This window comes from Mesocricetus auratus, unplaced genomic scaffold, assembly GCF_017639785.1.
Source record: "Mesocricetus auratus isolate SY011 unplaced genomic scaffold, BCM_Maur_2.0 Super-Scaffold_100018, whole genome shotgun sequence".
NCBI classification, from domain to species: Eukaryota; Metazoa; Chordata; class Mammalia; order Rodentia; family Cricetidae; genus Mesocricetus; species Mesocricetus auratus.
The window spans coordinates 2,468,907-2,496,151 of record NW_024429199.1 but is presented as its reverse complement, the minus strand read 5'-3'; the positions used below and the strand labels follow the sequence as shown (position 1 = coordinate 2,496,151).

Sequence of the window (27,245 nt, the reverse complement as noted above, 5' to 3'; positions counted from 1 at the left end):
ACAGGCTCAAAGTTGATACGAAGCCCCGCCCCCCGGCCGCCCAGTCCCCGCCTCTTGCGGGCGTTGGGGGCGGAGCCACGCGGTTGCCGTGGCGATTCTCAGTGTTTGTGCTCCGGGCGGTCCGCTAGCGCTGCCATGGCCACTCAGCAGCCGTGCCGGCCTAAATCCCCAGCTTGCCGTACGCTGTTGCTGCCGGAGAAGCCGCTGCAGGTGAAGGTGGTGGGGCTCTTCAAAAGCTCCAGCTTTCAGGTGTCAAAGACCATCGCTGAGGTAACCCCTCCTCCCCAGACTCTACGAATCCCCTGCCTCGGTCCCGCCAGCGCTGGCGGGGTCCACGTTCTACCCTCCGCCTGGGTGGGTGTTGGGAGGACAAATGCAGGTCGCGAGGAAAGGCGACCCGGAAAAAGACAAGCAATCGCCTCGAACAGTGCGTGGGTGTGTGTGTGTGGTAATTTCCGCGCACCTATGAGTCGAGATGCTAGTCCACGTGGTTTTGAATCAAATACGGATTTACAAAACTCAAGGTTACGGAAAAGTATTACCGCATAACTAGCTGATTAAAAAAAAAGCAATTCCTTGTGATTTTTGGTAATTTCATTCTGGAAGCTTCTTTCCTTTATAGTTTCTGTAGGTGTTTCTGCGTTCTAACAGAACCAGATACTTATCAGATTATTAAGATGACCCAGACGTGCTGTGAAGAATCCATCTATGTCTTTGTAAATACGCAGAATGATGTAAAACACTTGAAAAACCAAACAAATCTAGCCAGGCCAGTCATGCCGCAGCCCATCTGCAACCTGAGAGCAGGAGAAACGTGGGAAGACGATAGTGAAACACAGCTCAGCCCCTGCCACCTGCCGATTGTGCTTGTTTTTCCAGATTGCCCAGATGGTGCAAGGGCAGCCAAGTCGAATTCACCTTCAGAAACTCTGCCTGTTGCCTGCTCCGGCATCCACAGAGTAATGGGCTGAACACCGACTGTGGAACTGAGAAATAATTCTGTTGTTTGGGTTGCTGTTGACATCTTGCACCATGTCCGAGTATGATATACTCAGGCTTCCTCCCTCTTGAAACGGTCATGCCTAATGGAGCATTCCAGGCCTGAGCGTTTCCAGACCACAACAGGGCCTCCAAGCATCATCCGTAGCAGTAGAGATTTAGTTACCAGCCCCCGTCTGCCAGCTTACAATCACTTATAACTAACCCCAGCTCCAAGAAACCCAACAGCCTCTTCTGGTCTCCTTGAGCATCCATATGAACTTACCCAACTTAATCAACCCCGACACACACAGTTTAAGAGTTTAGCGAAAAATGTTTCGCTAAAGCACACTCAATACTAAAACTTATCTAGAAGGTGAAACTTATTTAGCATTTGCTTCTCCTTTTCTTGAATGGCATAACCACAACAGTTGTCCTTTTGGTCATTTTCCTTACATCAATAAATTAAGACAATAATATTTATATTTTTTTTTGCTACTGAGGCTAAGCAATTTAATTTAGGGGAAAGTAGTTCTAAAAGAACATAAAAGATCCTTAAACCATTGGTATAAACTCATTTATTGAGTTATGTGTAGGTAGCCTACTATACATCAGATGTGGTAGCGATATTGGAAGACTAAGACATACCTTTGCCCTCTAGATCTTGTTTGCTAAAGGGAAGGGCAGAATGTCTTGGCGGAGCCTCTGAGAACAGGCCAGGGCATCTCAATCAGGCAGCATGGCCTGTGTGTGTTGTGTGAAACTGTCTGAAGGGTCCACAAAAATCTAGACAAATGACCAAATGGTGGTGGCACACGCCTTTAATCTCAACATTCGGGAGGCAGAGGCAGGCGAATCTCTGTGAGTTCCAGGCCAGCCTGGTCTACAGAGCGAGTTCTAGGACAGGCTCCGAAGCTACACAGAGAAACCCTGTTTTGAAAAAGGAAAAAAAGATGTAGAGAAATGATTTTGACTTTCCTAAGAGATCTTAGGGGTTGAGGTGATGCTCAGGAAGTGGAGTGTTTGTTGGGAAGGCATGAGAACCTGTGTTTCGAGTCCTGGTCCCTGTGTGAAGGCCAAGCTCAGTGGACTGCTCCTGTAGCCCTAAGCCAGCCAGTATAGCTGAACAGCTCCAAGTTTAAACAAAGACCTGTCTCAGCAAGTAAGCTGGAGAGGAGAAGGGAAGACCTCTGGTCCCCACGTGTGCATGCACGGCTATGTGCCCTGCCTGGTGCCCATGTGTGCATACAAGGCTATGTGCCCCGCCTGGTGCCCATGTGTGTATATAAGGCTATGTGCCCCGCCTGGTGCCCATGTGTGTATATAAGGCTATGTGCCCCGCCTGGTGCCCATGTGTGTATATAAGGCTATGTGCCCCGCCTGGTGCCCATGTGTGTATATAAGGCTATGTGCCCTGCCTGGTGCCCACGGGCATACACAATTATGTGCCCTGCCCCCGAGATGATAATACATAAATACATAAATGAGAGCTTAAACTATTCTATCTTGCAACCTAGACTCTGAAAAGCAATTACCCATCCAGATTTGAAGATCCTGTGATAATTCCTCTTCAAGAATTTGCTTGGGATCAGTATCTACAGGAGAAAAAGAGGGTAAGGGATATGTCAGCATGGGGGATAGTGACAAGTTCACTTCTGTGTGAATTATTTGTGCAGTTTTGAAAAAACTGACAAACTCCAGTATAATTATTTCTCTTAATTATGAACTTTCTCTAAGTTATTTTAACCAATACCATGAATCTCAGAGTCAGAGCTGACCAGAAGCCTTGGAGTGACAGCCTTTGTTCTTGTAAGATGTATTAACTGAAGACGACAAAGGGAGGCAGACTTGAGGCGCTGATCCTGGCTTTCAAATGGTTAATTACCTGAATAAAGCTTAAAGATTCAATTCTTGTTCCCTTGCTCACTGGGGCTTGGGGTAACAGGCAGCATGCACTACAATATTCTGGTTACAGAACCAATACTTCCCTGGGTACCACTAGAAATGCAGATGCTCCATCAGGTCCCATCCCCCAGTCAGACAATCGTATGGGCTCACAAATAAGATTCTACTAAAACCAAGTCACTCATGGTTTGCCAGGGCTGGTACCAGAAAACATCATGCCGTATCTTCTTAGGGGTCGATATTGCTCAGGTCACACGGGATATTTAGGAAGTTGATGACAGTATTGCATGAATGAAAGCACTAATATACTTCATTTTAAGTAGCTTAGGTTAGAAGTATTGGGGATAATGGGCAGTGGTGGTGCACCCCTTTAATCCAGCACTCGGGAGACAGAGGCAGGCAGATCTCTGAGTTCAAGGGTATCCTGGTCTACAAAGCAAGTTCCAGGACAGCCAAAGATATGCAGAGAAACCCTGTCTCAAAAAACAAAAGAAATAAAAAAGTAAAAGTATTGGGGAAGGTGAGTTTTCTTTTGTTCCTGACCATGTATGGATACTCCTGTTGGCCCTCAGGAGCCAGTCCCAAAGATGTTTTCTATCAGAATAATCACTGTCTCATGCCTGGGCTGCATGTCTTTCTTGCACACACGAGTGCACGCACACACCTCAGTTCTTTGCATTGAAAAGCATACCTCTCTCAGACCCTCTTCCAAGAATGCACACAGTAAAATGTGCTTCATAAATGGGGACAGAGATTGCATTGAGCTCACAGATTAATGGGACAAGTGAACTGTGTAGCTATTATTATTACCAAGTTTCATCTGCCTATGATTATAAACGTTTAAAAGATTGCTTTCTAAGTTGTTCTCTGTTCGTCATTCTGTTGAGTCTCAAAATGTTAAATTCTTTTTGACAGCAGAATTCTGAAAGATGGTTTTAAAAAACACATTTTAAAAGATTTAATCCTGTAGTTGGCAAATCAGGCTGTACAGTTAATCATAAGATCTGGTTTGTGGTTTTAGCATTGGTGTTTTTATTTTCCTGTCATCCCCACCCAACCCCCCATTTCTCTGTAGGAACTGAAGGGTGAGACCTGGGTATATTCCTCCTATGTGATGTGTTTTATTAACGGTCAGCTCCTGGGTAACGCATTTGACCTGAAGAAGTGGGCCCAGAAGGTGTGGGATGTGGTTGACGTTCGGCCCTCTGCACTGTATGAGGCGCTTACTTTGGATTATGCCACCAAGTTCTTAAAAGACACCAAGGCAAGTTACATAGATTTCTTTTTTTTTTTTTTTTTTTTGGTTTTTACGAGACAGGGTTTCTCTGTATTGTTTCGGAGGCTATCGGTCCGTCCCGGCCTCGAACTCACAGAGATCCGCCTGCCTCTGCCTCCCGAGTGCTGGGATTAAAGGCGTGCGCCACCACCGCCCGGCAGTTACATAGATTTCTAATAGAACGTTTTATCATTTGTATTACTTCAGCATTCATTGTTGATACACTCACAAAGCAGATACACCAGGAGATTAAGATGTAAGCCCCAGTGGCCTTATTAAGACCACTTGGCCGGGCAGTGTGGTAATGTAGATGGCTAACACAGCAGATCGTGTGAGGCCTCCCCTGAGACGTGTGTGCATGAATTACTCCTAGTAGAACGTGAACACCCTTTGATATGCACCCATAGCCTCAGCTTCTCAGGACAGTGAGGCAGGAAGATCATTTGCACCCTTAATTCTAAGGCCACTCTGGACAATGTAGCAAGCCCCTGTCTCACAGCAAAGCAGGGACTGGTGACTGTTATTAATGGGGAGGGCATGTGTGCCACAGCAGGCTTGGAGTTGTTTCTCTCCTTCACTGTTATGTGGGTTCTGGTGATTGAACTTGGGCCATCAGGCTTGTTAGTAAGTAAGGGCTTTACCTGCTGAGCCATCTCACTGGCCATATATGCCACGTGTGTACAGACACCCTCAGAGGCTAGAAGAGGGTGTTCAATTCTCCTGAGCTAAAGTTAAAAGCATTTGTGAGCCCCTTGATGTGGGTGCTGAGAACTAAACTCTTGTGTCCTCTGGAAGAGTATCAAGTGTGGTTAGCATCTGAGCCTAGTTTCCAGCCCTGGCGCTGAAATACTTTAATATTCTCTAACACCTCAGTGAGAGCAACTGTGTTGAGATTAAAAGTCTGAAAAGATGAACTAAGCTTAACCATCAGTCCTGAGTAAACTGATCTACAGGATGAGGACTGTCTTAGGGTTTCTATTGCTGTGGAGAGACACCATGACTAAAGGAACTCTTAAAAAGGCAAACATTTAATTAGGGATGACTTACAGTTTCAGAGGTCTAGTCCATTATCATCATGGTGGGACATGGTGACATGCAGACAGACATGGTATAAGAGAAGGAGCTTTAGAAACTGGGTAGGAACAAGGGAGGCCACACACCAGGGAAATGACCAGAGTCATGCCAGCATGGCACGCCAAGTTCATCAACCACTAGCCCTAGGCTCATGCTGCCACTATCATCATGGAAAATAGCTTCCCAACATGAATCATGTCTTTACAGCACTTCCTGAGCCCCAGGGCCCCGGGAGCACTTGCCCAGCAAATCTAGGCCATATGTGGGAGGAGGGAGAATCTGGCCCCTATATGCCCTAGCAATGCTTGTGAAACCCAATGGGATATTGCCCAGACAGGAAGAATGGTCAAGTGTTAAGTAGGATGGGAGAATTCAGCAAATCCTAAAGAAAACCGATGATTTGCTGTCTATCCTGAAGTGTAGAGACTTTGTCCAGAAGGAAACAGTCCAGCAGAACTTTTTGTAGACTACGACATAATCCTCTTTGCTTTTGGGTGTGGTGGTTGGAGCTGAGCCAGAGCAAGCTGATGGCAGGGTAGGTGTTTAGAAAGCGCTGTGGTGACATATACTAGGAATAATGAAAGCATGAATTAAAGGGTGACACTGAAAATGGAGGACCTAGATTCCTGATAAAAGACTAAGTATTTTTACAGAGGGTAGATTTCTTTTGCTGAGCCAAGCCAAGGATCTTGTTTATTTCCAGGTTGGAATGTCCTGCTAGACAAGTATGTTTGTGTGTTTGGCTCCTGGTGACTGGATGTTACTTTGAGTCACATTCTTTTGTCTCTCATCCTGAGCATTTTCAGAATTCTTTGTTTTTTCCTTTCAGTTGTTATTTTGAAGTAGGGACTATATGTATCCCAGGCTAGCCAAAAACTAGGGATCTCCCTGCCTCTCTACAGCTGAGATTAGAAGTATGTTCCACCATGCACATCCAGAATTATCTGCTCCTGACAGGGCTACAAAGATATCGATTGATGTACAGAGAGGTTAATTATGCCCAAATAGACTTTAATTCATTTCCCCAGTCAACCGCAGTCTCTAACGTAGCCTCTTGTCCCTCCTAAGCCTGTGAGGGTTATTACATTATGCCTGTTCTTTTTTGTTTGGCTGGTTATTTTGGTTTTTTGAGACAGGGTTTCTCTTCATAGCAGCCCTAACTGTCTTGGAACTCACACTCTAGACCAAGCTGACCAAGAACTCACAGAAATCCACCTGCCTCTGCCTCCCAAGTACTGGGATTAAAGGTGTGCACCACCACCACCCAACAAGCCTCCAGTTCTTTAGCCATAGAATTTTTTTATAGTTTAGAACTTGTACAGTAGGTGAGAGGCTCAAACAAATTAATTATAGTTAGCTAGCACATGGTACTCCTGTATTATTGCCTGTAAGCCAAGCTCTCAGGAGGCTGAGACAGGAAGATTTCTAGGAGTTCAAAGTCAGCTTGGCCTATGACTATGTAATGAGTTACAGGCCAACCTGGGTTGGACAGTGAGACACTGTCTGAAAAGACAACAGAATATTTTAGTTATACTTAGTATGCTTGCAATACTTCCTCCCTAGATGCCAGATAGCTACAAGAATTATTTCAGTCTTTTATCTAAAAAAAACTTAAAATTTTAAGAGTGACATAAAACAGTACAACCTATTAGAGAACTACTATGTGTTTTCTATTTTTTTTTTGAGAAAGAAGGGAGGGCAAATTACACACTGCATTCATTAAGTTGGCATTCTATATTCTGTGTCTTGGACAGTGGTGTTCAAGATCTGAAACACACCCCATTAGATGTACAGCTGTCTCTAAGAGCTAACAGGATGAAGACTATCATATTCATTTTGGATGCCTTTCTGTTTTCTCTTGTTTTGAGACAAGATCTTAGTAGCCTGCCTAGTCTGGCCTTGGACTCACAGCAATCTGAGTGTCTTAGCTTCGTAAGTGTTGGGATTGTGCCCAACTGTGGATGACCTTTTCTATGAGTATGCAAAGCCTCAAACCAGTCATCTCTACAGGGAGGTACACCAAGTGACATGGAAGGACTATTGCACTGGAGGGGGTGAGGGAAGATAAATGGGGAGCACCCTCCCCCTCCTCTTCCAGGCCCTTGGTGCCAAAACTATAGTGGGAACAGCGGCCATATTTTCCCAGTTAGAAGGACTGTGGCTTGGCTCTGTGCAGCCTCCGCTGTCTCTGAAATCCTGGTCACACAGTCACCAGCTTAACACTCACTTGGCTCTTTTACCAAACCTACTCAGAAAAGCAGAGTAGTGAAAAATCCCTGGCTGTTTCTGTCCCCAAGGGAATGGTCCTTTGTTCCTTTCCACACTGAGCCCTGAAATTTGTGAAGTTCTAGGTCATTTACTCTCAGTCCTGCACAATAAGTTAACATTGTTCAAGGACTCACTACTGGGAAGTCTATAAACCATTGTGTAACATAAGTTATAAAGACTTGGTAAAATAAACTTAAAAGTTCCTTTAGGCCATTAATTTTACTGTTATCTATGGGTATTATGGCTTAGGTTGTATTTGCTGATATCTGTCTGTTCATATTGTGGTTAAAATATTATCACTGAAAAGAATGTTTTGTTGTTGTTTTTTTAACATTTCTAAAGCTTACAAAACATTGACCTGCATTTTTTCTCGATAATTTTGATAGCATGATTTTGTGTACTTGGACATTTGTATTGATCTTTCTCCAATTGGAAGACTGATTTTTGAGGTAAGAGAATTTTGGGTTTTTTTTTCAAGTAAGTTTTGAGGAGTTTATAATTGATAAAATACTGAGTAACCTTTGAAACCTTTCATCTTTATTTTGTAGCTATATTGTGATACATGTCCCAAAACATGTAAAAATTTTCAGGTCTTGTGCACAGGAACAGCAGGGTTTTCTGAGAGAGGCATAAAGCTCCATTACAAAGATTCAATTTTTCACCGAGTAGTCCAGAATGGTTGGATACAAGGAGGAGGTGAGCTGTAAACTTTAAATATGACATCAAAACAGAGTACCCTAACGTCTATTCCTTTACCTTTATAGAGTCACAAAGAATTAGGGTTGGCCTCCAATTCACAGAGATCTGAGTGCTGGGATTAAAGGTGCACACTACCACACATGGCCTTGGATAGTCTTTGTGTGTTGGAGGCGGGGCATAGTGTATGTAGCTGTGCGTGAGGTCAAACCTCAAGTGTCATCCAGGCTCTGCCAACATCATGGTCTTTGAGACAGAATTTCTTACTGGCCAGCAACCTTGGATTTTAGGGATGAAAAGGAGTTTGCCCTTCGGGCAAGAAAAGCTGGGGTTCTGGAGAGAAAGCCTTCAAACCTGCTAAACAAACTGAGTGTCCATTCTTTTGTTGTTGTTTTATATCTTCAAGAAATCCCTCTGTGTAGCCCTGACTATCCTGGAACTCACTCTATAGACCAGGCTGGCCTTAAACTCAGAGATCTGCCTGCATCTGCCTCCTGAGTGCTGGGATTAAAGGCATAAGCTACACCAAGATGTTGCTCTGGCTTCTTTTAGGTGAGTTCTGGAATTCAACTCAGGTACTTAAGCTTGCATAGCAAACCCTTCACTGAGCCATCTCCAGCCCAATTAGATATTGATAATAACAGATGTATAACCTAAAGGATGTTTTATATAGTTAAGTGACTCATTAACATCCCTGATTTAAGTTCTACTTCCAGGAACATTGCAAATTAAAAAGTGAGAGTGAGATGACATTTTTTAAAATCAAAGAGTACTTCTTTTTTTTTTTTTTTTTTTTTGGTTTTACGAGACAGGGTTTCTCTGTATTGTTTTGGAGGCTGTCGGTCCAGCCTGGCCTCGAACTCACAGAGATCCGCCTGCCTCTGCCTCCCGAGTGCTGGGATTAAAGGCGTGTGTCACCACCACCTGGCTTTAAAATCAAAGAGTACTTCTAAAAGTTCAACTAAGAACATAAAAATACCTAGAAGCATGCTAAGGATAAGAATTTGAAAATGGAATAAGGCTGGGCATGCCTTTAATCCCAGCACTTGGAAGGCAGAGGCAGGCAGATTTCTGTGCCAGAACTATATAGAAAGATCCTATCTCAAATTACAACAGCAACAACAACAAAGAAAAAAAGAAGAAAGGAGAAGAGAAAAAGGAAAGAAAGGAAAGGAAAGGAAAGAGAAAGGAGAAAGAAAAGCAAAGAAAATGGAACATTGGATCAGAAGTTAGTCTGAGTGATGTCCCAGCTTTTGAAAGGGAGGCTCACAACTGAAAATAGAACAAAAGAGAAACAATTGATTCCTTGCAAAAGATGCCACATTGCTGCAACTAACTAAGGGTTTGGACTCTATTTTTACCTTGTTTCTCGGGAAGTTCTGTGGCTTTACAAAGAGTAAGCACCTGCACAGTTCGCATTGGGAGGCCTTTCAGAAGATATCCCATGGGGAGCAGTTGAGCAGCAACTTAAAGATTTACTTGAACTTAATGACACCTATAAGCTGAAATTGATGTTGAGCTTTTTTGGTATGAGCTGGAACATTATTGGGTTGGTGAACAAGAAATACAGATTTATTGTAAGCATCTTAAGCTTTTTTTTTCCCTTCAATCTTTCCAAAATGGGGTCATGTCACAAATATTATCTAACATCATTATTCTTCCTGTCAATATGTGATATTTATCTTTTATGCCAGTAAGTGTGTAAATACTTTTTAATCTTTCTAGTTTCTTTTTTTATAATATTGCTAATTCAGTGTGATTCCCATTCGTGAACATCTTGTTTTCAATTTTTGTTAGTATAAACAATACTCAGGAACTATAAACTGGCTGAAGAAGTGGCTCAGTATTTAAAGGCACACACTGCTCTTTCAGAGGGCCTGGGTTCAGATCCCAGCTGCCTGTGACTCCAGTCCTGAGAAATATAAACAATTGTCAAGAGAGACCATGTTGATTTGGTGAGCTGACTCAGCAGATGAAGACTCTTGATGCCAAGCCTGATGGCCACATTCCATCCCTGAGATCCACATAGTGGGAGGCTAGAACTGTGCAATAAGGCACTCTTGCACTGAAACACACACAGACACACACAGATGTAGGCAGAGTTTCTCTGTGTCTCAGTAGTCACTCCCAAATAACCACTCAGAGACTTATTATTAATTATAAACGCTTGGCCAATAGCTCAGGCTTGTTACTAGCTAGCTCTTGAATTTTAAATTAACCCATATTTCTTATTTACCCTCTGCCACAAGGTGGTACCTTCTTTCAACACGTTCATCTTGCTTCTTTTTGCATCTCTCCCAACTCCCCAGACTCCACCTTCCTTCTTCCCAGTGTCCTTTCTGTTTGGCTCTCCCACCTAACCTCTTACCTGCCCATCTATTGGCCAGTCAGATTTTTATTAACCAATGAGAGTAATACATATTTACAGTGTATGAAGTTTGTTCCACAGCACTTTCCCCTTTTTTGTCTAATTAAAAGGAAGGTTTTAACTGTAACATAGTAAAACTATATATAACAAAAATAGTTATTAAGAATTACAGTTACAATATTCAGTCCATTTTTATTTGACAAATCTGGAAAAAAATACTCTATTATTTATCTTACCTTTTTGTTGTTTTTTTTTTTGAGACAGGGTTTCTCTGTATTGTTTTGGAAGCTGTCCTGGAACTTGCTCTGTAGACCAGGTTGGCCTCGAACTCACAGAGATCCACCTGCCTCTGTCTCTGCCTCCCAAGTGCTGGGATTAAAGGTGTGTGCCACCAATGCCCAGCTATTTATCTTATCATTATGAGTCTAAAGCTTTATACCTAATTTACCTTTTTATCATAACTAAGGAAAACTTCATTAATATTTAGTTTTCAACTCTATCAAAGATCCCAGAAGGTTGAAATGTTACCTAATGACAGGGAGGGACATCCAGCTGCCTGGACAGTCACCCAAAGTTCTTCTGCAGCATTTGGGCATCCAACTTTGACCTACAAGCCTAGCATATCTGACAGACATTTTCTGAGAAGCAGGAAATTTTGGGAAAGTTTGACAGTCATTCTCTTTTATGTCCTGCTGGTCCAGTTTGGACAGTATACTGTCAGCAATTGAGGTAAGGACAGTTTCTTTGCCCAAATGGATAGCTTTTGCCATAAAGAAAACAAATTCCATGTGGAGGTTCTTCAATGCCCATAATTTTCTTTTGAAGTAAATTGGTGCTGTCAGGAGCAGATATGTCTCACTGTCATGAAAAGCCTTATGTTATTAAACATATTAAATGCCATATTCTATAGGTCTTTGAAGTGTTTGAAGACCATCTATCTAAATATATCTGTGTATGACCTTGAGAACATACCTAACATGACTATAAAGTTTGACTATTATAGATGACTATTAATCTGTATTTCTTAATTATACCTTACATTTTTAAATGAGCTATGTAAACACAATACCCCCAAATAAGAGTAGAAACATACATACAGTATAATAAAATTAACTTTAAATTTGTATCAATAAACCAAAGTGCATGACAATGTAAAATATTTTGAGATTTATGGATTTTTTTGGATTAAAGAAGATTCAATAATTTACCCTTTTTTCATATCATTCCTATATCAGTAAAAGTGCATTTAATCCCAGTAATAAAAAGTTTGAAGACAGCTGCTGCCCAGTGAGAAGAGACAGACAGAAAGACAGATAGACACCTCAATCAATCAAAATAATAAAAGTTTGAAGACAGCAGTTGCCCAGTGATGGTGACTCTTAGGGACTAGGTTGCTACATTTTATTTCTGTTTCCTTAGAACAACACTTGAGGAAAGTAGGTTATAGTATCTGTTAAAAGTTTCTTTCCTGTATAAGATTTGCAGATGGCTAAGTGTGCAGGTGTTAGGTCATGTTTCAGACAGTGAGAAGACAAGAACACACTGTTTCTTGGGCTAGTTTTATTCCCCTAGATAGCTGTTTCCTTGTTCACCCTTATGTCAGACCTACCATCCTGTGATTAACAAATTAAAACCTTTCAGAATTTATTAACTTAGCAGACCACCAGCTTCCACCAACCCCAAACCTGAGAAAGTCACCAGATAGTATCTGAGGCCTAGAGAATTTCCCCCATCTTGCTGTAACTGCCTCTCTGATGTTTCCACCAATGATTTTTTAATGCCTTGATGTGTAACTCCTTTTTTTTCTGTTACTATAAAATTTCTTGAAACTACTTCTGTGTTGGAACATGAAACCTGAGATAGTCTAGCTCCATGTTTCCTGGGGACATGCACATTCAAATCTGGCTCCACAATAAAGTATCTCTTAACCCCTTTGAGATGAGAACTTGGTTTGGGGAGCATTGTTTTGTCTTTTGCATCAACAATGAATAGCATGATGTAGATGCTCCATTCACTTTTCTCTGTGTGATTCCTGTTGAATCAGATTCTAATTTTTAAAAGCACACTTGTACTTCCAGCTTGCTTACACTTCGATAGGATAGCTCAGTCCTCCAGCCAGTATTTACTGAACACTGTAAAGAGGAGGGGGTGGATAAGAGAGCTAAAGGAAGTAGAGTATACAATGGGGAGGCTGGGACAGAGAAGACACCTGTTTGCCTCAGGTGTGGGTGGATATAAAATAATTTGTGCCTGGAGTCTTTATAGTGGGAATATTGCCTAAGCCAAAGTATGCATCTCCTATGAACACCAAAAACAAATAAACATAAACCCTCTCATTATATCAAAAGGAATTTTGTTTTCAAAACATCATTTAAATACGTTATTTTGGATAACAATTTTTACAGTACAGGTTGTCAAATTCAGGGTCTTGTATATGCAGGACAAGTGTTCTGCCTCTGAGCAACACTCTCAGCCTAAGGTGTCTAAAGGAAGGAGCATCTGAGACTTTAAAAGAACATCTACTTGTTTGCGTGTATATGGATGGTATGGTGGATACACGCAGGTTTGTGTGCACATGTGTGGAGGCCAGAGGTCAGCCTTGGGTACCATTCCTCAAGAGATGTTCACCTTGTTTTGTGAGATCCAGTCTCGCACTGGGATTGGAGCTTGTCAGTTAGGTTGGATGACTGGACAGTGAGCTCAGGACCCACAGGATCAGCAGCATGTACCACCCTGCCAGCTGTGCATGCGGATGCTGGGGGTCAAACTCAGCAAACACTCTACCATTGAGCTACTGCCCCAACGTCTAGAGCATCCATTTGCATTCATGTTCAAAAAACGTTTTTTCTGTTTCATCTGCTTAGTTTACTCTTTCCACATCCCTGAAAAGCAAAGTGAAACATGGAATTTCTTAGTGAGGGTTTCTATTGCTGTGAAGACACACTATGACTAAGGCAACTCTTATAAAGGAAAGTGTTTAATTGGCTTACAGTTTCACAGGTTTAGTCCATTATCATCATGGCAGGACATGGCAGCATGCAGGCAGACTTGCTGAAGGAGATGGAGCTGAGAGTGGAGGAGGTACATCTTGATCAGCAGGCAACAGGAAGTGGTCTGAGACACTGCGTGTGGCTTGAGCATATATGAAACTTCAAAGCCTGCCTCCACAGTGACACATTTACTCCAACAAGGCCACACCTCCTAATACTGCCAGTTACATTCAAACTACCTATGACATAACCTATGAAGGAAACTATTTGTGTGAGCCTCTTCTTTAAATTGTGGCTATGATGATAACATTTTTCAGAGGGTTTTACATTATAACTTGTTACCCCCAGAAAGTTATAACAACACAATGAATTTGTAAAAGTAAAAATGATTACTCTATAAAGTGAAGTGATCATAGTAATATTTTCAGTTGGGCTGGGCGTTGGTGGCGCACGCCTTTAACTTGGGAGGCAGAGGCAGGCGGATCTCTGTGAGTTCGAGGCCAGCCTGGTCTACAGACTGAGTTCCAGGACAGCCTCCAAAACAATACAGAGAAACCCTGTCTCGAAAAACAAAACAAAAAAAATTCAGTTGGGCATCTTCCTCTAGATTTGATGTAAGATGTAAACAGAATCAGATTTAAAGGCACCTTCTTCCCTTTGTCATCACTGTGTTCTAATCTGGTTGTTGTCATTTCTCAGATATAATAGAGGGAAAAGGAGATGGTGGGGAGTCTATTTATGGACCAACATTTGAAGGTAAGTATCTTTCAAGTTTGTCAGTCATATAGTCACTGATTATTCAAATTTAAAAGAATTCAAATGAGATGATTTGTGATAATATTTAGTAGAATGAAAGTTAAAATGGTGTTACCATTCAAACTTCATATATATATGTATATATATATATATATATATATATATACACACACATATATATATATTGGAAATTTGCCCTTACTTGATTAAAGACTAAGTGGCATTCTAAAACAAAACAAAACTAGGATTGGAGATGTAATTTAGTTGGTGGAGTGCTTCCTTGCTTAGCATGCATTAAACCCTGGGTTTATCTCCCAGACAACTGCATATGGTGGGTCATGCTTGTAATCCCAGTTCTAGGTCATCCTCAGATGTGTAGTGAGTTTGACGCCAACCTGGACTACGTGAGACATTTCAAGCAGCCAGCCTCTTGGTCCAGTCCTCAGCAACTTTGTGCACACATTTATTTACCTATTTCTTTAGTATAAACCCCAATGTATGTTAGCCTCCTATTGTTCTATGAAATAGCAGAAATGCTATTAAAGATTACAAGCATCATGGCAAAATGCCAATAGAACCAGTTTGAAGAGACTGTCTCACTGATCAAAGATGTGGTAATTTGACCTTCATAAAAAATAGTAATTGCAATTAGTTGGAAGCCAACATGTATTTTAAACCTACAAGTTCATAATGATACTGTATTATAAAATACAATCTAACTGGTTCCCTTTGGAGGAATGATAGAAAAAGAATTCATCATCTTGGGGCTGGAGAGATGGCATGTTGCTTTTTAGCAAGGATCTGAGTTTGGTTCCCAGCACTCACATCAGGTACCTCACAACCACCTGTAACTCCAGTTCCAAGGGACCTAATGCCCTCTTCTGGACTGCATAGTCACTTACATACATATGCACATATACACCTACCTATATAAATGAAAATAAATCTTTTTTAACTGTTATCTTGAAAACTGAGGTAATTAAACATCTATTTGCCCTTCTCTGTATGAGACATATCAATCTGTAGATAAAGAGAAATATCTCAGCTACAAGTGATGGTACACGCCTTGAATCCCAGAACATAGGAGGCTGAAACAGGCAGATCTCTGTGATTTGGAGGCTGGCCTGTTTTACACAGTGATATCCAGGACATCCAGAACTACATAGTGAGATCCTGTCTCAAATATTTTCTAGATAGATGGATACATGGATGGATGGATGGATGGATGGATGGATGGATGGATGGATGGATGGATGGATGGACAGATGGATGGGTAGATAGGATGGGTGGGTAGACGGATGGGTAGGTGGGTGGATGGATGGATGGATGAAACGTCCTTTTGTAAAAGTATTCCAGAGGCTGGAGAGATGGCCCAGTGGGTAGGAACACCTGGATTGTGCTGTCCTGGATCTCACTGTGTAGAATAGGCCGGCCTCCAAGGCTACACAGAGAACCAAACCCTGTCTCAGAATATTTAGGAGCACAGCTGAGTCAGCTAAAGTGATAGGAGTCCTAGGACAATCTGAATGTCACAGTCTTGGTTAGCGTGGTAGGGTTAACCTGAGGACAGTCCTTTTATGTATGTTTTAAATTAAACCTCATGGTGCCTTCATCATTAGGTTGAGGCTGTACTCAAATTTTACCGATGTAGAAATTTAGGCATAAGGAGAAATTTGCATCCGAGTCCCCTGACCTTTGGCCTGAGGTCTTTTCTCTTTAGCCTAATCTTTCCTCTTTCATAGCACTTTACGTATGGTCATATAGATGTTAACCAAAGGCTTTACATTTCAGCATTTCAGTTTGGAGCCTATGTTGACAAGTAGGATAGTTTCACAAAAGAGCAATCTCTGCTCCTTTGATATTGTCAGTACTAACCACTGTCTTGTAGGTGTCAGGCTTTACATCTTTGATGGAATTGGTTATTAGCAGAGTAATGCATTTGCAGGTCGCAATTCCTGAATTAAGCTAAACTGCATATTCAAAGATATTATCTCTCAACTTCATGTTCATCAATATGTAACTGGATTTCAGGCACAAAAAAGGGCTCTAAAAACACTGGTGGGGAGATTCTAAGTTAAACTATGGATGTCCGGAGGTGTCCCATGTCCCATGAGGTTGGGGATCTTGGTTCAGAGAACAGACAGAGGACATGAGGTTTTGGGGTAATGGCAGTCAACGGTCCAGAACTGTTGCATCCTGAATTCTTATTTATGATCTCCTGTGTCTTGTTTCAATCTCCAGGATCACGGATGGTAGTATGTACATGTGTTTAAGGTTACCTGGAAATAAACCTCTAAATGTATCGAACCTAACAATCTACATTCTAGTCATTGTAACCCCCCCCCAATGGTCAAGTGCCTAATTAGGACTCAACTTAGAAAGCTGAGTGGCTTATTGACAGTGTCTCATCACTTTGAATACTTCTCTCTCCTTTAATAAATATGTCTACTGTAAAAAAAAAAAAGGAGTCCTAGGATTATAGCCACCAGACAAGGGTCCTTACTCACACACACAACAGGAAACACCATGAACCTGTATAGACCAATGACTCCAGCTTATGAGAACTGTGACAACTCTGTGTAAGATGCTGTGGGGGAGGGCCAGACCCATAAAAGACTTGAGAAAGGTTTTTATAAGGCTCACATTGGTTATCTGAATGAAGGTCCACTGCAAGCAGCATGAGGAAGCCTGTTGTCCTTTACTCTAAGAAACACATATACTGAGGACACTGGTTTCTAGCTATGGTAAAGACAAAGGAGCTAAATGCTCAAGTAGTTCTAGTAAGATCTTACAACTTCAAACACGTTTGTTTAAATATTTGGAAATAATTCAAACTAATGGGAATGTTTACAGTTTGGAGTATATCGGTAAGTGCTATGAAGTCTATTCCCAAGTTCCCTTTGCTTCTTACATGTTGTAATTGTTGGGAACAGTACAGATACTTCAGTGACCTACTGATTATTCTTTCCCAGATGAAAACTTTTCAGTTCCTCATAATAAAAGAGGCATTCTTGGAATGGTAAACAAAGGTCGTCATACCAATGCGTCACAATTCTACATCACACTGCAAGCAGCTCCCTATCTGGATAAAAAATATGTGGCTTTTGGGTATGTACATTATAGATTTTTCTGCATAGTATTCACACATATAAAATGTTGCTCAAAAGTAATTTGCACAATTATTGTACATAGTCTGATTAGCCGAAAATAGAGCTGGGTAATATAAAATGATGTAGACACATCTACAATAAACATTTATAACAAATTTGTTATCCATAGAATACAGAAATTATGGCTGGCAAGGTGGCTCAGAGGGTAAAGGTGCTTGTTGCACAATCCTGTTGATTGAGTTCAATTCCTGGAACCCACATAAAGACTGAACTCCATAAAAACTGTCCTCTGACTTCAACTCATTTGCCATGGTTAGCACACCACACACATACATAACATACAATAATATTTTAACACAGAAATTAATTAAACACAGCTATGGTAAGGTTCTGTCTATTCATGTATCTACCTGTCACTCTGTCTGTCTGTCTATCTGTATGTACCTACCTACCCACTTATCTATCATCTTCAGTCTTCAGATTACTATCAATTCTTACGACTAATCAAACTGTAGTATTTAATAATATAGATATAGTTACCTGCCGAAATGAGAAGTTGATGCCTATGAGATTGTCTCTGACTTCAATAATAATTATTAGAATACTAGTAAGAAGCTAATTAGCCTGTGAACCAAAGTGGGTAACGGATGTACTTTTCATCACTCAGTGTCTTGCTCCCTTAGTTACTGGTGAGGCTTTAAGGAAAGGGAACATAATGTCTTGCCTGGGGTCATGCAGTCAAACATCTTAAATACTTATTACGTTATGTCAGTCTCTCCAGAGGATCACCTACTGCATCTGTACCTCATAAAGGACTTTCATATCACTCTTCATTTCAGCCTTAATAATTCCCTTATCTTAATGCTTTCTGTGATACTGCCAGGCTGGGAAGAGTGGAGAATTAATTTTCTTTGAAAAGACAGCCTTAGTTAGATGACTTTCCATTCATAGGTTCAGAGCTTTATGAGATGCTTTCAAATTCTCCCACACCAGTAAAGTATTCCGATTGTTTTGTCTGTAAAATGTTGTTGTTTGTGAAAATGCATTCTCTGTGTGTGTGTCTCTGTCTCTTTCCCCCCTCCCCCACCCCAGCATCTCACTATGTAGCCCTGGCTATCCTGGAACTCATTCTGCAAACCAGGCTGGCCTCAAACTCACAGACATTCTCCTGCCTCTGCCTCCCCGGTTCATGGATTAAAGGCTTGTGCTGAAAATGCATTCTTGAATTAATTTTAGATAACCTTACCTCCTCTCAGAACATTTGAATATCCTCTGTCTTCTTGTTGGCGATCTATAGCCCTTCTGCCAAAGCCCTGCTGACCTCTTGTACTCATTAAAGCCGCTTTCTCAGACACAAATGTGACTACTGTGAAACTGCCTGCCTGCATCACCACCGCCTACTGCAGACACATAAGGCACACAGCCCAGTGACTCATTCTGCACCTCTCCTGCTCTACACCTGTCTTCAGTCCTCATTTTTGCTATTTTCTTGATTCATTCAGATTTTTAGTGGGTACCTGCCATCCGCATTACTGATGTTTAGAGTGGGAGAGGGTGGCAAGACACGGGCCTGCTCTTCAGACACCTTAGATCCCACCAAGAAAGGCAGAAACAAACAAACAAAAGGACCCCACCCAAACCAAAGAGACAAACAGAAAGCAGAGACTGCAAATGGTTACTGGGAAGGCTTGAAGTGAGATAAAACAACACCCTCCAATTCCTTGAATACAAGCGAACTCGGATTCCCAGGGATGTCTGTTGAGAGTGGTCCTTGGGAAAATCTCACTTCTGTTGCCATCCCCACTCTGGCCTCAGGGAGGCAGTATATCCCTTTTATTGTTTCAGCTTATCCCTGAACTCTTCTGATGCTAGTTCAGTCAGGTTGGAATATCTGAACAAGACCCAGCAGAACATGGAGGAAGCTGGAGAAAGGTAATAGCAAAATAGACAACCCATGTAGTTGGGGTAGATGCCCAGGTGAAGCTGCTGTTTCCTGGGATCTCCCAGCATTTCAGCTTCAGGAAACCCATGTGTGATTAGCAAGGCCTGGAGACACAGAAGTGTCCTCCTATCTGAGGCTAGCCCCCTTTCCAAGTTCTAGTGTCTGAATTTAGATGATGCTAGGAATGCTTATCCGCACAGACTGCAGCAATCCACAGGAGGGCCTTGTCCAGTGTCCCTCATAGGGAAAGGACATAGAAACACAAGCTTGTGCTGGGTGGCTGTGGTGGTGGTGCACACCTTTAATCCCAGCACTCTACAGGAAGAGGCTGAGTTTGAGGTCAGCATGGTCTGCAGATTGAGCTCCAGGACATCCAGAGCTACACAGAGAAACCCTGTCTCAAAAAACAAAGAAAAGAACCTTTGGGCTGGAGAGATGGCTTGGTGTTTAAGAGGACTGGCTGCTCTTCCAGAGGACCTGGGTTCAATTCCCAGCACCCACATAGTGGCTCACAACTGTATATAACTCCAGTTCCAGGGCATCCAACACCCTTGCAAGACAAATGTGCACATAAAACAAAACTAACATTTTTTTTAAATGCAAGCTTGTAAGATTGCTGCCCATGGGTACACATGGGAGAAGTGTGGGGAATATGCACTGGGGATGGTGATAGGAGAATTTCATTTCCAAGGGGTCTTAAAGTGAGATGGAACTGTGCAAGACTCTGTGAGAACGTGAACCAGGTAGCTAAAGTAAAGTAGAAGTTAACCAGATAGAGGAAGGGGACATTACGATTAATCAAATCAGTTTTCTAAAGCATACGGCACTCTTACAATGCCCTAAGGAATGGGAGGAGCATGTCTACAACTCAGCTTGTCTAGCTAGCGTGTGAAGCCCAAGGGAGAATGGAGATAGGATGGAGGAAGGGGATGGACAAGGACCACTGTGCCACAGGTGCATGCCGGCTTCAGCATGTGGACTTCTTCCAAAGATGCTGAGGAACTACAGGAGAATTTTAAATGTAAGCAAACTGAACAGCTCATTGGGAAAGCTTTCTGTAGAAGTCAAGAGTGAACTGGAAAGGAATTTAAAAGTATAGAGTCCAGTTAGGAAGGTCTAGTCATAACAGGTATAGATGAAGTTCTGTTTACAGCACTGGCAAGATAGGCAAGCTGGGAGGGAGTGGGCAAATGTCAATAATATTCAAGATACATCCATGGAGCTTGATGACTAAAGATGCTGAAGGTATGAGCATAGCAGGGTCTGGATCAGTGTTCTACAACTGAGCATTCTGTAATGATGGAAATCTATAGTCTCCAGTGCCCTATACAGCAGCAGCCACCAGACACCCATGGCCATTGAACACTTAAAATGTGATCAGTGCAACTAAGAAAACGTACTTACTCTGCTTCTGAAAGTTTTAGGTGTGTGTGTTTGTGTGTGTGTGTGTGTGTGTGTGTGTGTGTATGTGTCTGCCAAGGCCAGAAAGTTTTAGGTGTGTGTGTGTGTGTGTGTGTCTGTCTGTCTGTCTGTCTGCCAAGGCCAGAAAAGGACACTGGGATCCTTGGAGCTGGAATTAGAGATGGTTGTGAGCCATCCAATGAGGGCACCGAACTCTGGTTTTGTGGAAGAGCAAGTGCTTTGAACTAGTGAACCGTCTTTTATTGGTTCTAAATACATTTAATCACTCACCTGTTGTTAGTGGCCTCCGCACCAGCAGCTCTGTAGTGACTTCCCAGGTTTGAGAACTGGATACATGGTTGGTACCATTCACCAAGAGAGACCATTGAAGGAGGATTTACAAGGGATCAGCTGAGACTAGCTAAATTGCATTTAAGATTGATACCTATGGGACAGTCCTGGGGAAATTAGAGGAGAGATATTCAAGCAGGTCAGGTCTGGATGCAATTTAGAAGCAATCTGATTGGTAGCTGAGCTAAAGCCAGACCCTAATACCACCACTCTAGAACAGTCTCTGGCCTTTCCTTATCTTGTTCCCTTTCTGTCTCCCTTCAATCCAATGAAATCCTATTTAAGGATTAGGTCCTAGGTCCTGGCAGATGGCTTCTTGGTCCTCTTTGGCACACTGTGAACAACTTAGAGCAGGGACTGGGTCTTGCATGTCTTGTACCCTAACACATCACAGTAGCGAGGCACACATAAGCGCTCATTCAGTATGTGTGAAACCCGTTTGGAAAAAGGCGTTATGCCTCACTAAACAGAGGTGGTTCTGTGCTAATCTTCTGCTGACATGTTCCCATGATGCCCTTTGTCTTCATCCGTTTCCTCTTGTTATCACAGCTCCATGGTCTGAGTAATTTATAAGTGTTTATTTGGAGCTAGGTGTTCTAAGAGCATGATGCTGGGCCTCTGGTGAAGGCCTGCAAGACTGTGTCATAATGTGAAGATAACCAACTCAATCCTGCGAAAACCATGGACCATTCATCAGGGCAGATCCCCAACAACCAATCACCTCTGAAAGCCCCCAATACCACCACAGTGGTGGTTCACCATGAGCTTTGGGGGAGCATTTAAACAGTACCCTATGTTGGAGCTTCAGATTGGGTTGGCAATATAGAGACCAGAGCAGATGAAGAGGATATGCATGTGGTCCGTGTTGGCACTGCCCACACCCTGTTAAGGTTTATGCACTAGAAACTGGCCACCTCCTCCCAACCACTGACTTAACCCAAGCACTGGCAGAAGACACTGCTCTGTGTCTAGGCCTATCTCTCTGCCATTGTCTCAGTTAGGGTTACTATTGCTGTGAAGAGATACGATGACCAGGGCAACTCTTACAGTTTCAGAGGTTCAGTCCATCATGGTAGAGAGCATGGCGGCAGAGAACAGACTGGTGCTGGAGCTGAGAGTGCTGCATCTTGCAGGCAACAGGAAGTCAACTGATACACTAGGCAGTATCTTGAGCACAGGAGACTTCAAAGGCTGCCCCCACAGTGACACACTTCCTCTAACAAGGCCACACCCACCCCAACAAAGCCACACCTCCTAATACTAGCATTCCCTATGAAATTATGGGATAATGGGATTATGGGACCCAATTACATTTAAACTACCACAGCTGTATACTGATGCATTATGTTTGGTTTTTCTGTTTGTCTTTGTGTATATGAATGTTACAAGTATATGTTTATGTAGGTATGTGCCCATGTGTGTGTTGATGTACAATGTGTGACCAAGCATGTGGAAGCCAGTGGTCAATGGTGCCTTCCTCCGTCTCTCTCTCTCTCTCTCTCTCTCTCTCTCTCTCTCTCTCTCTCTCTCTCTCTCTCTCTCTCTCTCTCTCTCTCTCCCTCTCTCCACTGTATTTGTTTTAATTTTAATGAAATGAGCTAAACATCCAGCTAATAGGTAATGAGTTTCAGAACCAACCACATGCTTCCTATGAGAAATTCACTAAGTATGGTGATATCAGTAGTTTAAAAGGTACTGTTAATTGGGACTGGAGAGACAGCTCAGTGGTTAAGGCAGTACTGTTCTTACAGAGGACAGGAGTTCTACAGACCCTGACTCTAGCTCAAGGCCAATGCCTCTGGCCTCCAAGGGCACCTGCACAAACACACGCACGCACACATGTGCATATACCCACACAGGTAACTAAAGTTAACAAAAAGAAAGTTGGGTGACTTGGATTTAGCAATGGTTCTGATATCTGACCTCTAAGACATGAGCAATGCAAGACGACAGGAAAATTGGAATGTCGACAAAACAAAAAACTTGTGCATCAAAAGACATCATCAAGAAAGTCAGAGAGACAACCTACACCAACAGCATGGGAATAAGTAAAAAACTCTTATCGGGAGTGGGGAGAGAGCCTAGATGGTGGAGTGCTTGCCTTGTGTGCAAGGCTCATCTCCAGCATCCCAGCACAACCTTCTGTAAAGATCTAGGTGTGATGTATGCACCATACTTCAGGAGACACCATACTCATTGAACCTGGAGCTCGTCTGTTTGGCTTAGGCTGGCTGGTCAAAGAACCACAGGATCTGCCTGTCTCTCCCCATCACCAACCCACACTGGGGTTCCTAACCTAGGTCTTCATGTTTGTGTGCATACATTTCACCAAGTGATCCATCTTCCCGGTTTTCATACTGTTACCTTCTAGCATCCCTCCTCTGATGTTCTAGCTCATGGCCAGTGAGTGTCTACAGAGGCCCAACCAGCATGGGCTTGAGTGCTTATTCATGTACCCAGTGGGTGGCGGTTAGGTGCCCAGCATGTGTCAGGCTTTGAGTGAAAGTATGCCTCTGCCCTCAAGGGAGAAACAGAAGTTAACGAATGAATGAATGAATGAATGAATGAACGAACAACCGAACCAGTGAGTGAATGAATAAAAGACCTCGTGGCCAGTGAGGTTGCTTGGTGGGTAAAAACACTTGCCACACAAGTCTGATGACTGGGAACCCATGGTCGAAGGAGAGGAGAAAGTTGTCTTCTCACATGCATACATGCACACCTCTGTACACCTGCACTCCCGTGGACCCTCCCTCCTTCTCCATCCCTCTCTCTCACACACAAAAGAAGTCAATTTATATAAAAAATATTCCACCCCTGTAAACACCTCTATTGGGGAGGGGGACTTAAGTACAAAGCCCTAGAAACCTTTCCCAAGAAACTAAAGACTTGAGATAGGAGCTGGTAGGCCTGGAGATGGCTAGGCATCTGTGTGGAACAGAGCAAGACATCCCTGAGGGCCAGTGGGAGGCAGAACAGGCAGCTTTACGGGCCACAGGAGTGCTAGTCTTCATCAGAAGACAGTGAGGAAGGGTTTAGAGCAGGGAGGTGACGTCAGGTTTGTATTTCTGATGGTTCCCGACTGCAGTGAAGATGGCCAGCAGGATGGATAGATGCCAGTGCAAATGAAGCTGTGCTGGCTGAAAGCTGCAGCAGGAGACGCTTCGAGGCAGCAGGGACCGCTGACCAAATAGCGGAACTGGTCATGCAGGCAGCAAAGTGGACACACCTGAAGCCATTTCAGATATTTCCAATTGCAGTTCGTGTGTAATAGCCTTCGCTGTAGTTGAGTAGGACTTCATTTGTGAATGTAAGCTAAATGTAGAAATCCAAGACTGACCACATTTTAATTCCCTCCTATGCAGGCAAGTAATTGAAGGAACTGAAGTTCTTAGAAAACTAGAATTAGTTCCAACAGAGAACGAAAGACCGATGCTTCTTTGCAGAATTACAGACTGTGGAATTCTTTATACCTGATTCTCACAGCAACCCGATGTTCTGTAATGGTTTCTTACTATGCATTTGATCAGCTGTTTTTATATTTAATTAAATGGTGCTTGATAACATTTGATTCAAAGGCCAAGCAGACACAATAGGTTGGTTCATCTGACAGTCACTCCCCTTTTTACTCTCTTGCCTCCACTACAGAGACTATTAAAGTACTCAATTTCCCAGGCTTCTTTACAACTGGAAAGGCCATTTGAGAGCTCTGGATGACAGGTCACTGGAACGCCAGTGATCTTGTTTCCACCCCTCATCATGTCTTGAATACAGATAGGCTGGGAACCAAGAGAACTGCTTAGCCGTCAGCCTCACCTCACCAACTCCTCTTTCTGGAATTTTTACTACATAAGGCAAATAGAGTTCTGGGTTCTATTCCTTTTTTTTTTAAACTTGTGGCCCTGAACATTATTAACCTACCAATGTACCTACTGAGTGTTTAGTCTAAAGCATTTGTAAATGAATTATGCTGTTTATAACTACATTCCTATCATGATAAACTTTGTAAGTAACTAACACAATAGAAGAAACAATTCAGTGTGGAGTTTACATTGCTTATGCACAACATACAGGAAGGACACATGGATTTGGATGTTGTAAATACAATACATGTCTTGGAGCCCTTCCAGCCATATGAAAATCAAGAGCTTGGGTTGATCCTTGTGGTGGTTAATCCCACTGACATTGGCAGAGCTGTTTTATCAGCTACTCCATCTGAAGGTTCCTAAGACTACATCACTTGTAGGAAGGCTTTTTAAATATAGGCCACCAGCCCTGTCACTGACCTCCTGAGTGACAGTCTCTAAGAGAGAGAATCTCAAGATGGAGACAAAAGACTTAATTTAGTTCTTTCTTACTTGGACAGCTGAGCATCAGTCATTTGGGAACCACAGGATGACAGAATTATCTGACTTCAGCACCCCTGGTGTTGTCACCATAGCATTGACACTCCTGGTGACTGCTCAACTACTTCCACCTCTACCGTGAGCCTCTCCCACTCTTCTGACTTTCCAACCGTGCTCCAAAGGGGGCTTGTCTTCCAAGGACGATCTCCCCTTAAACCGATTCTGAAAGAGACAGGCTATAAATTGATTGGGGGCTTGCCAAATGTAGGCATATTATTTGAGACAATTGCAGATTCACAGGAAGTTGCAAAAACAGTAGAGAAGTCTTGTGTGCCCTTCACCCAGTTTCCACAGTACTTCCATCCTATGTAACTATAGTACAGTATCAAAATATGCAACTAACATTGCTGCAAGTGTGTGACGCCATTTCATCATGTGACACTTCATGAAGATCACCCTCACTCTACCTCTTCTTACCCATGCTGCCTTATTGCTGTGCCATAGATACACAAATACAAAGCTCAAGTGTAGATGAGGAGAAAGAAAACTGTCCATTCCCCATTGTCAACTGACCCAGAGATGACACAGTGCTAAGAACTTGTGCTCTAGAGCCAGACTACTCGGGTTGGAAACCAGGCTCTGCCCTTTCCTACCTGTACAACTTAGACAAGAACTTCTCTGGACCTTTGTTTTCTAATGTAAAAAACAGGTGTTGCTATCCTCATGGCTGTTGTCCAATATCAGTAAGTAATTTATATAAAGAACCTAAAAAAGAGGCTTGGTATGCTGTAAGTGCCCAATAGATGGATGCCCTATTTGATATTCAATAAATATTCATGTATAACTGGCAGGATATGGTCTCTGAATGTGTTCCCTGTAAATGTTCTTTAAGACTGATCAAGAGCCACATCAAATTGAGCTTCTTTGTCTGAGTACTCAAGCTATTGTTTATTTATTTTGAAATTCTAAAACAGAACCTCACTATGTAGCCCAGGCTGGGGTTGAACTCCAATCATGCTTCCTCGGCCTTCCAAGTACTGGGATTATAGGTACGCACTACCATATCTGAATAACTAAGCCCTGGTTTTTCTGTGAAGCTCCCAGACCCCCTCTCTGGGACCTGAGCCAGTCCACAGGTCTCGCTGGTGTTCTCACAAAAGGGAACAGGGCTTGCTACCATGACTTACCAACCTTTGAGACAACCACACTGAAACTCCTGGGCTTTCCAAGGATCCTGGTTAAAACACATGACCAGCAGGGGTGAAGTGGTAACAAGATCAGGTTCTACTAGCATGAAAACTATCAATGGCCTTATACATTTTATATGATACTGTGAAAGAACTGGGATATTCACTTGGTACGAGAAGCTGATCCAGTACATGGCGTAGTGGTTCACACCTGTAATTCCAGCACTGGGCAGGTGGAGGCAGCAGGTCAGCCAGCATGGGTGTATAGTTTTCAAGTCCAGCCCAGGTTACTCAGCCAATTCAAACCAGCCTGAGATACATGAGAATCTGTCAGAGAGACAGACAGAGAGAGGGGGAGGGAGGGGGAAGAGGAGGGGGGAGAGGGGGGAGGGAGGGGGGAAGGGGAGGGGCGGAGGGATATTCTTATTTCCTTTAGCAGTAACATAAAGGTAGAATTGTTCCTGATCCTTTTGTTCACTTCTGTTCTACTTCTGGGCCACAGAAACTTTAATTTCAAATCTACATGTGCAGTGGTTCTTAGGACAACCATTTTAAAGTATATACATTGATTCTTCCATGCTGGAGGTAGAGGCAAGA

At 42.7% G+C, this 27,245-nt stretch overlaps 1 protein-coding gene across 5 annotated transcripts; it reads left to right on the top strand.

The window, feature by feature from the left end:
- The first annotated feature begins 34 nt into the window (after positions 1-34).
- On the top strand, positions 35-26,311 carry Ppil6 (peptidylprolyl isomerase like 6). 5 transcript variants are annotated; one of them, XM_040728353.1, is made up of 8 exons: positions 35-270; positions 2,496-2,591; positions 3,959-4,147; positions 7,888-7,950; positions 8,092-8,197; positions 14,255-14,311; positions 17,284-17,419; positions 24,481-26,311. In XM_040728353.1, the coding sequence occupies exons 1-8, from the start codon at positions 136-138 to the stop codon at positions 24,590-24,592; spliced, it is 894 nt and encodes a 297-aa protein (XP_040584287.1). In that variant the 5' UTR covers positions 35-135; the 3' UTR covers positions 24,593-26,311. The 5 variants fall into 5 exon arrangements, with proteins under 5 accessions (XP_040584287.1, XP_040584289.1, XP_005073292.1 ...); XM_040728355.1 differs by having other exon boundaries at positions 8,050-8,197; positions 25,482-26,311; XM_005073235.4 differs by having other exon boundaries at positions 8,050-8,197.
- The last annotated feature ends 934 nt before the right edge of the window (positions 26,312-27,245 follow it).

Coding starts and splice junctions, on each gene's coding strand:
- Ppil6 (XM_005073235.4), top strand. CDS start 136: ATGGCCACTCAGCAGCCGTGCCGGCCTAAATCCCCAGCTTGCCGTACG. Junction 2,592..3,958: donor ATCTACAGGAGAAAAAGAGG/GTAAGGGATATG, acceptor ATTTCTCTGTAG/GAACTGAAGGGTGAGACCTG. Junction 7,951..8,049: donor TTGGAAGACTGATTTTTGAG/GTAAGAGAATTT, acceptor TTTATTTTGTAG/CTATATTGTGATACATGTCC.